Source organism: Cydia amplana, chromosome 5, assembly GCF_948474715.1.
Source record: "Cydia amplana chromosome 5, ilCydAmpl1.1, whole genome shotgun sequence".
Lineage (NCBI taxonomy): Eukaryota > Metazoa > Arthropoda > Insecta > Lepidoptera > Tortricidae > Cydia > Cydia amplana.
In genome coordinates, this window is record NC_086073.1 from 1,957,373 (window position 1) to 1,972,529 (window position 15,157).

The 15,157-nt window shown below is 37.9% G+C and overlaps 1 protein-coding gene across 1 annotated transcript; it reads left to right on the forward strand.

Moving 5' to 3' along the window:
• The first annotated feature begins 1,134 nt into the window (after positions 1-1,134).
• On the forward strand, positions 1,135-6,833 carry LOC134648212 (secretory phospholipase A2 receptor-like). The gene is made up of 5 exons (XM_063502696.1): positions 1,135-1,264; positions 2,171-2,305; positions 3,077-3,247; positions 5,078-5,326; positions 6,652-6,833. The coding sequence occupies exons 1-5, from the start codon at positions 1,216-1,218 to the stop codon at positions 6,831-6,833; spliced, it is 786 nt and encodes a 261-aa protein (XP_063358766.1). The 5' UTR covers positions 1,135-1,215.
• The last annotated feature ends 8,324 nt before the right edge of the window (positions 6,834-15,157 follow it).

Consider the following 15,157-nt stretch of genomic DNA (forward strand, 5'->3'; position numbering starts at 1 on the left):
CTTTGAAGTGCTCTCTAGCGCTTAAAAAAATACAGAAAAAAAGCAAAACACAGCGCTGTGTGTATTACCGTAAAACCACCCAACTTCAAGTCCAATAGCGGTCTAGATGGTTCACAAATGCAATACGTTAAGTACGTAATAAAGAAAGAACATCACGTGTTGTTTTGACTCATAATTTAGTAGGTATAATTGGGAAGGTGGTCGGTGGAGGGGGAAGTGGCGCTGATCGTCACAAACACAGGTATAATCTTATGGAATATCTGACATTAGTACTAGCGGCAGCCGCTTTAACTAATTTTACTCCATAAGATTTAACGTAGAAAGTCCGACAAAATGAGGGCAGCAGTCTGCACCAGTCGTGCACATAGCGAATAGTTCAAAATAATAATCACACCTAAACAAAGATATTTGAGTCAGTTTTGGACCAGATGGGAGATTTTGAACTAGGGTATTGTTGGGTGGTTATCTTGTTTACGTATAGGTATGTGGGGCTTACCATTCGTGTAGTCACGGCCATTATGTATTGGGATAGGTAAGTATTTATTGATACGGATTCGTGTAGGTATATAATGAGAGCGCGAACGTAATGCATGCATAATTATTTGACAGTTGTTGCGTGTTGTTTCGTGCATAAGTTATAAACAAATTAAACAAAAAGCGATAAAATAGCAAGCAATCAGTCAATTTAAAATGGTTCAGTTTGCTTTAATGTGTCTTATTTTAGTCACCGGTAAGTTACTTTAGTATTTTGGTGTTATTTTTTTTACTAATCGCAACTTTTAAAACTTAAAAATGCGTCTTCAAGTATTATTAGGTATTGTAACTATTTGTCTTGGCACCGACTTCAAACGCCTTTAAACTTGCTAACTTTTTGAAGCCTGTTTTACTTTTTTTTAAGATTGATTTTATAAATAAAAATGTTTTTTGTGATTATTGATTCTATTGAGCCAACTTTAACCTAGTACGCTTTTGGTAGGAGTCTAGTCTGCCCTTGAAAATAAAGGTAGGTACCTAATCTAGGTAAGTAGTTTTAATGTGAATTATTCCATGACATTTCCCCGTGATTAAATCGGGTAACAATTAAATATAAAAACTTTTAAAAATCTGTTTATTTATACCTAAATAAAAACTCACTTTGCAGGAACACAATATGTGGCTGCCGATGATTCTGGCTACGAGTACAGCCGGGAAGCGGACGCGTGGCTGCGCCTGCACATGGTGCCCGCCACCTGGGCGGAAGCAGGAATGAGCTGTTACCTCGAAGGTAAATAATGCTTTTAGGCATTCTCTATAATTCTCTCCATGGCAGTCCTCATGTGCGTGTCTCCAGAAACTACCTGCCTCGCACAGCTTAACTGAGGAATGAACTGTCGCCGTGGTATTACGATGCGATCTTCAGCAAAAGAGCGTGCTCCCATCTTAAAGACTGATTTTTGGCTGCAGTTCTGTACGGTTACCATCAGTTTGTCACTGACATAAACGCCGTCGAGAACGTAATTTACTTTCTATACATCCCGTTTGCACTAATATGCGAGTGCGAGCGAGATGTATAGAAAGTAAATTACGTTCTCGACGGCGTTTATGTCAGTGACAAACTGATGGTAGCCGTACTGGTGTATATAAAAAACTTGTAACAGATATACTCAGACATAGTAACAATATGTAATATGTAGTGAAATGAAGCAAAATGTACTATTTAATGTATTCCTATGTATTATTTCATATAACTTATGTTATGTAACGTAATGCTGCATGCGCTGTTAACTATTAAGCGTTAAATATTTAATTTTTTGATGTATGAACTTAATGTAATAATAACCTTTACCTTGTCAATGCCTCCCGGAGCCTTAAGCTCCAGAGGTATAAGCTCCGAATAATCAAAGTACTTACCTAATTGTAATAAGTGGTGAACGGTGTTGGTCACACAAACTGTATATAGTGTTAAAAATACTTTATATTTAGGCCTTTCTTGTAGTGACTGTGTGTTTACCTAAATAAAAAAAAGAAAAAAAAAGACCGGCAACGCACTTGCAATCCCTCTGGCGTTGCAGGTGTCCATGGGCTACGGTAAATGCTTACCATCAAGCTTTCTGTGGAAAACATAAATGTGTTATTTTTATCAACCGATTGTTATTTTGGGCTGTCCAATAATACGAATCTCGTTTTACAGGTGGACTCCTGGCTTCTCCGACGACCAGCGCCGTTGCCAATGTGATGGTAGCCATGATGGCTGACAAACAGCTCACATACAGTTTTACCGGGATTAACTCCATAAGAGCCAAGGACAACTTCACGTCACTCGACGGTATAAATACTTTATGATTATGATATTTATGATATAATTGCTCATGATTATTTTTATTAACATTTAACACAAATATATTTCTGAACTCGACCGTACCTATATATAGCTACTATGTATTAATTAAATTCCACTTAGAACTTGCGCAGAAATTCAGCGCATTAAAGCTTTCTTAAATTAAAATAAATTCAAAAGGTGCAACAAGATATATGCCTGCTTAAATGCAATTAATTTCACCGTCAAAACTAGTTCCAATACTACTTCATTCTCCATTAGTGTTGCGGGTATTGTCCCAAGAAAAGATGACGAATTTTCAAGTCCTTTAAGGCTTGATTGCTTCTGGCTAAACATATATTTGTACCACAATATATAAGTCTATCTAGTCTATAAGTTTATCGGCCTCCGTAGCCTAGTCGGTAGTGACCCTGCCTACGAAGCTGGAGGTCCCGGGTCCGAATCCAGGTAAGGGCATTTATTTGTGTGTTCATCACAAATATTTGTTCCTTAGTTATGGATGTTTTCTATGTATTTAAGTACTTATATGTATCTATATTATTATATATATCGTCGTCTAGTACCCACAACACAAGCCTTATGAGCTTACCGTGGGACTAGGTCGATTTGTGTAAGATTGTCCCATAATATTTATTTATTTATTTATTTATTTATTTATTTATTTATTTATTTATTTATTTATTTATTTATTTATTTATTTATTTATTTATAAGTTCAGACCGACCAAATATTTTTTTTTTTTTTTTATATTATATCCAGGAGTGCCGCTCTCGTCTATCCCGCTGGGCTGGTCCGCGGATCAGCCGGACAACGCTAACTCGGATGAGGACTGTGTGGCGCTGACTGGCGCGGGCAAGATGGCTGACGTTAGCTGCGGGAGTATGCTGCCGTACTTCTGTCGCAAGAACAAGTGCGGCCCTAAGGATAACGGTAAACTCTTTTTGGACTACCTAACCATAGAGAAAAAAATACATAGAGTGCTCACTCCATACATCAGTTTTAGTACCAAAAAGACTATTAGCATCTAGCAACGAGTAGCGGAACTATCAGTACTGCTACTTGACAATAGATGTAGCACCGACGGGAAAGACTTATGCTGTTAGATAAGACTTTCCGGTCGGTGCTACATCTATTGTCAAGTAGCAGTACTGATAGTTCCGCTACTCGTTGCTAGATGTAGACACTGAAATTAATAGTCTAAACTGACGTATGGAGTGAGCACTCTATGTATTTTTTTCTCTATGACCTAACCTAACTCTCTCTCTGGCTCTCTTTGGCAATAATATTCCCATCTGATGGTGGGGTCTGCCGTTTATAGGGTTCCGTACCCAAAGGCTAAAAAACGGGACCCTATTACTAAGACTTCGCTGTCCGTCCGTCCGTCTGTCACCAGGCTGTATCTCATGAACCGCGATAGCTAGACAGTTGAAATTTTCACAAATGATGTATCTCTGTTGCTGTTATAAAAACAAATACTAAAAATAAAATAAAATAAATATTTAAGGGGGGCTCCCATACAACAAACACGATTTTTTTGCTCTATTTTTTGTTGATGGTGCGGAACCCTTCGTGCGCGAGTCCGACTCGCACTTTTTTTTTTATCGTCTTCCACTTTGCCCTGTTTGACGTGTTGACTTCAGAGAAATTGCAGCACAGGAAATCTTTCTTGATTTAATCCATCTATGGAGATCTATGTTTTCTTCGGCCGTCCCCTCCCCTTTAGCTCTAGGGATTTTGAAGTTCATGGTTGTATCCAATAGATACTTACTTGTATGTTCGGAGGCCTTTTCTCACATGTCTATACCATCTTAGATGGCTCTTCAGTATTCTTTTGTAAAGTATTGGTGCTGTAGTAAATAGATAAGGCCAATAGAGAATACTCTCTCCAGGCGGGTGTTGTGCCTGGGGACCGAAGTCTACTAAGAGTTGTTCAGAAGTTTTATTTATAGGAACTGACATTCGAAACTCCGTAAGCGCGATGTAGAACGTGCCAACGCCATCTGTTACAATCGTCAGTGACAGAGGAGACTCCACACTGCTAAATAAAAAATATATTTTTCTCAAAAATGGACGGCAAAGTCGACGTTGCCGGTTAAAAAATAGGTCACGAAGTGCATAGTTTATGGTCATTCAAAAAATTTAAAAGTTAAAAACATTGCAGTCTCGATTTCGGGACTACAATGTTGCATACAAATTCCATTATTTAACGAGTTCGAAACTTTTTAAAACTTTAAATGGCCATCTCAAATGAAGGCATAGGTCCCTTAAACAGCCAAACAGATGATCAGCATTAAGCCTATAACAGACTATCGCACCGCACCGCGACGTTGGAGCGTCGCACCCATAAGTGAGAGTGAAAGAGATAATCTCTTTCTCGCTCTCACTTATGGGTGCGACGCTCCAAGGTCGCGGTGCGGTGCGATAGTCTGTTACAGGCTTAATGTTGGTACCGCGACTATTTAGGTGTCTCAAATAGGTTGGCGTATTTTCAGCAGAAAAATACACTTCTTTTTTTTTTAAAAGGCGGCAAGCAAATCTTTTTAATGGTTGTACTTTTTTCTGTGAAAATTAGAACGTTGCTTCTGTAAAATATTTCTATTTCTTGCACCATTTTTGAGAAAAGCACTATATATGACTCGGCTGGAAGGCTACTTGCTGGCTTCGGATTCAATTAAACGGACTCCCAAGGTCGTCCGTTTAAAACGAATCCTCAGCCTGCAAGTAGCTACTTCCGAACCTCGACAATAATGTACTATTCAGGGTACGAGTGGGAGCCCCGTACCAGCAGCTGCTACAAGTTCCACCACATAACTAACACCTGGCGTAAGGCCCTGGCCACGTGCCACGCCGAGGGCGGACATCTGGCCATCATCAACAGTGAAACTGAGTCCACGGTGCTCAAGGATCTTTATGACGAGCACCCAGATGAAGTGATAGTTGGTGCCAGTGAATATAAACATGCGTTCATTGGATTTATGAAATATGAACATGAATGGGCCACAATTTATGGTGAGAAATTAATTGATTTCTTCTATATGTGTCAAGCTTGTATTTAACTTGAAATATTTGTATGTAAGTATGATTGTTAGGGTCAAATTTGGCAAGCTTCCCTATCTTCCCATTTTTCGAGCTGAAACTTCACATGCATATGTCACACACACTCGTGAATCTAGTATTTTAACTGGATCAGGCATGAGGGGTGGGGGGGAAATTACCAAACGGGATAGTCTTATGTATCTTTCAGTAGGAGTAGCAGCGAAAGCGCTATTATTGTTTGTCCTTGCCACAGTCTCACATTTTTTTTATTCCCCACCATAAATAATTAGTATGGATTATGGTGGACAACAAATAAATTCGACCAATCATAGTGTCGCATTGCCTATGTTTTGTCCCTGACGGACGCATGCGTATAGATACCACATCATCTATTAGGATCCCACCGTCTATGCACACACTAGAGAGCTATGTCACTATTTCTTTCATGAATCTAGTATAACTGGATTGGGCATGAGTGGTGGGGATAACTGACAGAACGGGATAGTCTTATGTATCTTTCAGTAGGAGTAGCAGCGAAAGCGCTATTATTGTTTGTCCTTATCACAGTCTCACATCTTGTTTTATTCCCCACCGTAAATTGACCACCTTGATTGGTCGAATTCATTTGTTGCCCACCATAACAAATAAATTCGACCAATCATAGCGTCGCAATATGTTTTGTCCCTCACGGAGGCACGCGTACACCACTTCTATAGGATGCTACCTTCTATGATTTCTTTAGTACCCATGACATCTATTCCAGTTTTTAATTTTTCATCCGAACCAAAGAGAATTTTTCCCTTGTCTCTGCCCGAACGCAACCTTAAGAGCCAACAGGAGTGGTCATTTCTCCATACAAACGTACTCGACTGTTTCCTCCGTGGGTTTTAAAGCTAGAGCAATGATTTTTTCAACACAGATTAATATTGTCAATATCTGTGTCGGACCGTTTTGCTTTTTTTGATATTTTTGTTTTTTAAGGCGCTAGAGCCCTTCAAAAATGGCCTAATTGACTATGCCGCAATGAGAGGCGTGCTATTCAAAACTGACATCAATTAGTCAAAAAAGCAAAACGGTCCGACACAGATAATGTCTTAATCATTTAGATTTCCAAATTTGGTTACGATTGGTTAAGTTTTGGAGGAGGAAACAGTCGAGTACGAAACCTCGGTTTTTGAGATTTTTACGCAGGATTTTTCGCCTTGTCCTTATCGCACTAGTTTTAGGAGCCGCTTCCGTTAGCGAGACGGGTATATTTACCTAAAATATTTAAATCTCAGCTCCTGTTGGCTCTTAACTCTTCATAATGTTGGCAGGTGAACCTCTCGGCAAGGCCGGCTTTGCAGTGTGGAACACGAATGAGCCAAGTAAATATGGATACATGGGAAAGGAGCTCTGCGGCTCAATCCACAGGAACGGCCTGCTCAACGACGCACCGTGCCAGGACAGATCCGCCTTCATTTGCGAGATTAACCCTTAATATAGCTTGTATTAATATTTCTATTAAAACAGATAAAAACTAGCATTATTTTTGGTTTTGATAATGATACCTACCCTATCTCAAGTACCTTAAAGCCCGTACCATGAGTCATTGACAGTGTCAAAACTGACATAAACGTGATCGAGAACGTAATTTACTTTCTATGCATCTCGCTTGTACTCGCATATATTAGTGCAGTGCCAAACTGGTGGTAGTGAAGAACCCCTACTGTAAATTTCATTCGATAGCGTCAGCGTGACGTGCGTTCGAGTTTGCGTTATAAATGTTTATTTTTGTATGGGATTTTTAACAGCGCGCCAAGCGGGACGTTTAGGAAAATAGGAAAAAAAAATTAGGAAATGTACACTAGGGATACAGATAGCGTCTACCGCGCGTGGTCAAATCGAAAAGTTAAACTTGACCAATGAAGGTACCTGCCTTTTACAAAAATGAAATTGTTTTCTGGTATCAAAACAGGCCCTATAATTAATTGCTTTAAATATAAAATAAAAACAAAATGGGAAATGTAGTAAATAAGTCATACTAGATTCGATGTTCCTTATATAGTATCTATTGTCTAGGAGAGGACATTGACTTCTGTAACACAGGTCTTTACCTAGCTCAGAAGTCAGGGACTTCAAAACCCACTTAGTAACTTGTTTTTTGTCAATAAAAATATTTTATTTATTATTTATTTATTTATTTTATTTTACGGTTTATTTTCATTCTCTTTCGCTTTGTACCTACTCGTATAGGCTACCACTTATCTCAAGTGATTAATAAAACAGTTGCGTCGTGATTTTCTAGTAGAAGGCAGCTGAGTTTTGGGTCTAACACTAGTTTACATATTACTTTACTCACCATACCAAATCAGCTCCATGTATAGCCAAACTATGTATTACTATTAAACTATGCCTACCTATGTATTACTATTAAACTATGTATTACTACTTAATAGAGCCTTTGAAATGATAACCTGTCCAATAACGGCAACGGACTATTTATCTGGTTTATTATATGATATGATATGATATTTATTGGTAAATATTTACATTTACAAGTCATCTTTTTTTTCGTATAACATTACAATTAAGGTTTCTTAGGTTAGTTATTAAATAACTTAAGAATTAAGTACCTTTAAGTATTTTGGTTGGGGACTGAAAATCAGCGGTCTCGTCGTGTCTCATCCGTTTTACTGCACAAATATATTTTGTAAATTCTGCCTGATTTATTTTGATTGTACATGCAATTCATTGTTTGTTTTTGTGTCGGTAAATAAATATCTTTTTATCATTATTTTATTTTATTTTTCTTAGTTTCCTCGTACAAACAGCAACACTCTTTTAACTGCCCATCGGTGGACCTTATGCCTTTTGTAATAAGCTTTACGAACAGTCAGTTAACAGTGTGGGCGGTGGGACGTGGAACCGCGTTCCAGCATTCGAGCGCTATCATACTGATTCCAGCGTTGTGTTAACACTCACGCATGAGTGGTAAATAAGTGAAAAAAAATTACAGCAATTATAACAGCTTTATTGTGAAAATGTTTGCTTTGTTGTGTCTTATTTTTATAATTGGTAAGTATATTTTATTGAGTATTAACTAAAATACAAAAAAGTATAATGTAGTGTAGCTTGTTGCCGGAAACTTTTCTTTTATACCTAGGTATGTCAACTTTTTATCTGTTGTTGCCAAACGAAGACCATTACTCGTCTATATAAAAAGAAATAAGTACATATACTCATTTATTTTCTTTTATTTTTGTAGTTTAGTAACTAGGTAAGTATTATCTTAACATGTGACTTCAGAATATGCACGTTTGCACGTGAGTGCATAATTTTTTATATTCGGTAGGTATATTGTTTTCACACCATCTATTCAGAAAAGAGCTTTTTCTTCCTTGCTAGGAGGGATCAAAGTGGCACTTTTCCTCCCTGCTAGGAGGGATCAAAGTAACACTTCTGTTCTAGCACACTATTTTTACATTTTTTTTTAGCTTAAATAATCTGTTTAAGCATCAGATTTTGTCAACACTAAGATTTTTTTTTATTATATAGGAGGCAAACGAGCAGACGGATCACCTGAATCCTGATGGTAAGCGATTACCGCCGCCCATGGACACCCGCAACACCAGAAGGGTTGCAAGCGCGTTGCCGGCCTTGAAGATGGGAGTACGCTCTTTTCTTGAAGGTTTGAAGGTCGTATCGGTCCGGAAATACCGCAGGCGACAGTTCATTCCACAGTTTGGCTGTGCGAGGTAGGAAGTTTCTGGAGAAACGCACAGTTCCTCATAGTTTCCTCATAGTTGATGTGAAAAGCAGTATTGTGTCACACGGTATCAAATTATTTCGTCTTGGGCGTTAACACTTGAATCCCTCATTATGCTCAGGATTCTACATTAGAATCCATCGCTTCATTCAGGATTCAATGTACGCCCTTGACGGAAATATATCATTTTGATCCCTTGTAACAGAAACTACTATTATTATTAGGAGCCTATAACGTCCCACTGCTGGGCAAAGGCCTCCCCCCACTTTTTCCAGTCCTCCCCAGGTATATAAGTATTGTAAAAAACAATAATGTTTAATAGTCATTAATGTCAATTATTTAGGGAGCCAAACATTGAAATTTTACTTTTAAATTAAAATAGTTAATAATACCTACCTACTTAACAGGGATATGGAACTCATTTTCCTTAACATAACTTATTTTTACCGCTTAGTAACCACTAAATAACCATTTCGTAGGTATATGATTTTTGAAATATATGAAATGCATTAAATAAATTCCATCAAATAATGTACCTAACGAAGCTTTGTCACTACCATTTAAAGATTTTAAAGATTATAGTCGTCTTACATCTGGCGTGATGTCTTATACCAGTGGTGGGCAAACTTTTTTCAAGGGGGGCCAGAAAATTACAATAAATCCGTGGAGGGCTGAAACTGCACAGAAAAAATACATTTTGATTTGAAACAGTGACGTCGCGAGCCATAGGTAGATAGGTACCTAATTATTTCGAAGGACCGGCAGCGGGCCGGATAAAATTCTTGCGCGGGCCGGAGCTGGCCCGCGGGCCGTACTTTGCCCACCACTGTCTTATACCTTTAAAAGAGCAATTCTTTATTTATTTATATACGGAAACGGCTCTAACGATTTCGATGAAATTTGCTATATGGGGGTTTTCGGGGGCAAAAAGTCGATCTAGCTAGATCTTGCGCATGTTTGAGTTTTTATACGTGCACGCACGAGCACGAATACCCGTTCATATGCGAGATTGACCCTTAATACAAGGCATTAAGCTGTAGATCTCGCGAACCTCCATGACTCCACCCAAAATGTATATATATATAACTATCGAACCTGCTTACTGCTATCAAAGTTTTTCATAATCGAGGTCTCATTTACCTGTAGAGTAGAACCAAGGTAGTGCATAATGGTATTCCATCGTATTTTCTCGGGAACGTTCGTGTTTGCCATGCTACTTCAGTCAGCCTCAATACCTACTTTTTGTACCGAGACTAGCGAGACTGACTGAAATACAATTATGTACTACATCTGTAGGTAGGTACCTAGTATACCAATGCATAAACTGTATGGGGCAGAAGTATAGTTTTTGGCACGAAGCGTAAATGTGATGTTTATACTTCCAAAGTAGCCCACAAGATGCAGAGATGCGATTTATTTGAAATACTTCTATTTAAAATGCAAATACAAAATGCAAAATACCTATTTTGTATTTTGCATTTAAATGCCTTTTAGTAAAAAACATTTTGTATTTTATTTGAAATACTTTTCGAGATGTATTTTGCATTTTTAATATTCATTTCAAAATGCAAAATACTTTGTGATTAAGTTTAGCCAACATTACCAGTCAAACAAAATGAAATGAACGAATGACGCTTGTATTGCCGAATTTGACCGATAGAGGCGCCTGCTAGCGCCTGGCGCCAGCGCCAGGTATTGTTAAAAAGCGTAATAAATAAAAATTGATGTTTATTTCTTTCACATACACACTGCCTGTAAATCTTAATTTAGTGCATGGTGCATGCTAATTGCTATTAGCAAACTTAATTTCGTATGCCCTTGGGTACGACATAGTGGAACAATTTTTCTTTTTTACCATGGCCACAGAGAGAGGAACCGGCGGACTATCCGCGCCGTGTCCAAGATCACCGCCTTCTGCATCTGGCCCTTGATCCAACCACCTAGCGAGAGTCTCTCAAGATGTTGGTCGAGACTCTTCGCTATTAGACGAAGTATTATTATTATTAATAACAGAATTTATTGATACGCGTACTGATAAATATGACCAAAATGTCATGCATAAGGTGCCATGTTATTAGACGTTTTTGTTCGGCTCAGCATTGTGTCTCTATTTATCATGACAAATACCTAAAATAAATAAAAATATCTGAGATTTGGTCAAAAGGTATTTTATTTAGAAAAAGTATTTTGAAAATACCTATTTTGCATTTAGCATTTGAAATACATAACGCAAAACTATTTGGTATTTTGCATTTGAAATAGTAAATCTGAAAAGTATTTTGCATTTTGTATTTAAATGCTTTTTTAAAACCATTTTGTACATCTCTGACAAGATGGCAGAACCTACTATGCACAAGAAAACGTACGAGAACGGTAGACAGCAGCACTTGCTTTGTCGTGAAGTGTCAATGTCAATGTACATGTTTACAGTACATATGGGGCTACTTTTCCGCACTAGTGCGTAAAATAGCACTTTTCGTACGTATGTCGAAACTTTAAAGTGCCATATGTATTGTAAAACGTTGTTCGATACACGTGCGAATAGGTAATTCGCAACTCGTGTCGTCGTGTTTTAATTTATCGCCACTCGTTTCGAATTTCCTCTTTTTCGCACTTGTATCGAAAATAACTATTATGGTTCCGATTCAGGCCACAAAATGGCAACCTTCAACACGCATGGTCCCTATACGCTAGCCTAGATTAATATTTTCCTGTGAAATTATTTATGTGAATAAAATACTTAGGTACCATTACTGTTTTTATTTATTTATTTGAACTTTAATGCCGGGTTAATGCACAAAGATATACAATTATGTACAAATGGCGGACATAATGCCAAATGACAGATGCTATTGTTTAAAAAAAACCGCTTATAAAGATTCATTGTATCTTAAATGTAAAGTAAAATTCCGAAACACGTCACCTAATCGGCTCGGCAATGGCGACACTTTGTAAATCACTGCCGACATAAAGGGCGAGTGTTTAGCCGCCATATTTATGGAAATAAGACTCCGTAAAGCTATAATAGAAAATACAAAACCGCCCGTCGTGGGGCGGGAGGAGTCTTTACACGACACGACGTGTGGTAACCATTGAGGTATACAAGAGACGACATCTCGAACAAAATGTTTCCGCACCTCAGAGAAGTGCATGCACTTCTTTGCTTTTAGTACGTCACCGACTATTGACGAGATGCCACACATGTACCTACAGAAATATTAAAAAAATTTAAAAAATTAAAAAATGCCTTCGTGCGTGTTAAAAAGTTGCAACAATAGCACAAGAAAATATAATAAAAGGGATGGAATAACATTTCACCGGTAAGCAATGGAATAACTCTTGATTTACTATTATTTAGTTTTCAAAGTAAACGTTTGGTCGTAGAAAAAGTATTGTATGCAACGTTGTTTAACTGAGTCAAAAAATACTCGTGGCGTCTTTGTTAACAATTTTCGGCTTCGCATGCATGCATGCACTTCTCTGAGGTGCGGAAACATTTTGTTCGAGATGTCGTCTCTTGTTATATACCTCAATGCATGGTGGTAACTGGTATCGTAACAAAATATTTGTTTTGTAATCGAAATAATTTACGCGTTGTAAAATAGGAAAGGTCAATGTGGCTTATTCCGTCATAGGGACTATTCCGTCCACGAGCGTATATTTGTTTAATTTTCAATCGTAGGAAAAAAAAACATATGCTTTTGATTGCTGAAACTATTATAAAATCAATCGCTGCTTTATCGATGAAATTATCAATTTTGTTCATAGTTCGAGAAAAACGCTAGTAGACGGAATATAGTCCCTATGACGGAATCAGCCACATTGACCTTACGAAAAAAAAAAACACTTTTAGGGACTTTCTATTGATGATACAAGTGTGGTAAGTAAGCAATTCCAAAAGAAATGACGAATGACAACGCTTAAGGACATCTGCTAGCTGGCGTGGGTGCACAAGCGAGCATGTTTGTTTGTCTTCCTGCCTCCTAATCTCCAAACTAACACAAAGGTCACCTCATACTCACCAGCCGCTGTCCCTTAAGGGGCCCCTTGATGTTCAGTCCGCCGGACGATATCGGCCTGTCAGTTAAACGCAAAAGGTGACAGCTCCGAACAACTGACAGGCCGATATCGTTCGGCGGACTGATCATCAGTGGGTGCCTTTAAACCTTCAACCATTCTATATCCTCCTAAGGCCCAAGGTCCTACCTAAAGTCTACCGAATAAAAAAATAGACTTTATAGTACCTACCTATTCAGTTCGATGTAAGGCTTAGCACGCACTGCGGTTTTTAAAAAGCGGTTCCGCTACCGCAAAAAATGTAACGTACGGCATTCTTTATAAGCGCACGCACACAACTTGCTACATTTTGACCGCAACCGCAAGAAAAAAACCGCAGTGCGTGCTAAGCCTAATTTAAACCATGTTCAATTGGAACAGTCGCTTTTGCATCGTTTCGTTCAATTTTCAAACAACGCAAAATCAACTCTATTTCCTAGGTTCAAATTTCAGTGGCAAATTTTGGATGTTTCGTTTGTGTGGGCCTTAGGAGGTTAAGTTTGTAGTAAGTCGTGTGTAGTAAAAGGCTCCCTAAGCCGTAACTTATTGTTATTGCGCTCCCAAGCCTCAGTTTTATGTGCGCCGTTGTTTGGGTATCTCCGCACAATTATTCGCAAATGGAGAAGCCACTTACTCCCATTCAGAGGTTTCAGCCCTTTATAGGTACAGTTACCTGCAGTAATATGTTATACAACGAAGGCCGCAAAAATATCTGACACGATCTTATTTGTCGATATAAGAGCGTGTCACATATTTTTGCGGCCTTCAAAGTAACATATTATTGCAGATGACTCTACTTTATGTGTAGTGTCTTCAGTGGTATCTATTTCCATCGTGCGTGGATTTATGAGATTATTGAGCTTTGACAGAAATTCTATAGCTTGATATTAATTAACAGATTCACTGTCAGCGACCCGCTAGGCGGGTTCTCTGTTCGTGGGCAATTTTCGCAACATACGGGTTTTCTCTTGTTTACGGCTACACTCATAACACGTAGCTATTAATCACGGCTACGGCTATTAAGCACGTAGTTAGTTTACGCTGGCACTGAATGTGTTAAAGGTAGGTACTTATTGGACAAAGGACAAAGAAAAGTGTGTTACAGACGACATGAATAGGAGAAACAGATGAAAGTTAGAGAAATGTGGAAGAGAAAAACATGTTGCACCGATATCTTTAAGTATAATTATAGTAAAAGTGGAAACTTGTATTGAAATTGAAATTGAAAATCTTTATTTCAGGTCTGTCGGCCCATATTCTGTTAGTACACCCTGTCTGTATTGACACCCTGTATATGCAAAAAAAACAATAAAAATCTGTACGGATACCATCAGTTTGGCACTGACATAAACGCCGTCGAGAACGTAATTTACTTTTCACCTCAGCAGCTCGAACAAGGGTACTTTGATTCTTAAAAACAGTGAGCAAAATGCGATTTTGCTCACTGAGTGAGACAAAATGACATTCAAGTGACCTTTATAGTCAAATGTCATTTCAACATGCGGGGTCTAATAAAAGTTCGAAATACTTGGGTTCTATTATCTCTGTCCCTTTCACACTGTTAGCAAAAAGAAACAGACAAAAAAAAGTTAAAACGACATTCAACAGTATATTCACGGTTTATAATAGACCCCCGAAAAACTTCAGACCGCATCGTTCCAAACCACGTACGAGTATGAATTCTTAATAATTAATAAATAAAAATAAAGTTTAAGATTTAATAAAAACTGATAAAATACTATATTTTAGGTATTTTATTGTACAATTAAAATATCGAACTCAAAAAATACACAGATCATCACGCAAAATTAATTATTTTACTTTTAAGAATTTCTACCATAGTTGACAAATAGTACGTATCCGCAATTCGGACCGTATCTTACAAAGATTTTTTTTTTTCAAAAAAGTTGTCGATTGAAGTGTCAGTTAATGTTTGTTATTTCTATATTATTTTAATGGAATTTATTATTACGTTTTGTTTTTGTGTTCCATTGCGGTAA

Bases quoted from the DNA above. Each gene is read 5' to 3' on its own strand.
- LOC134648212 (XM_063502696.1), top strand. From the start codon at position 1,216: ATGGTGCCCGCCACCTGGGCGGAAGCAGGAATGAGCTGTTACCTCGAA. The intron at 1,265-2,170 runs GTAAATAATGCT...CTCGTTTTACAG, and splicing joins AATGAGCTGTTACCTCGAAG to GTGGACTCCTGGCTTCTCCG. The intron at 5,327-6,651 runs GTGAGAAATTAA...TTGGCTCTTAAC, and splicing joins TGAATGGGCCACAATTTATG to TCTTCATAATGTTGGCAGGT.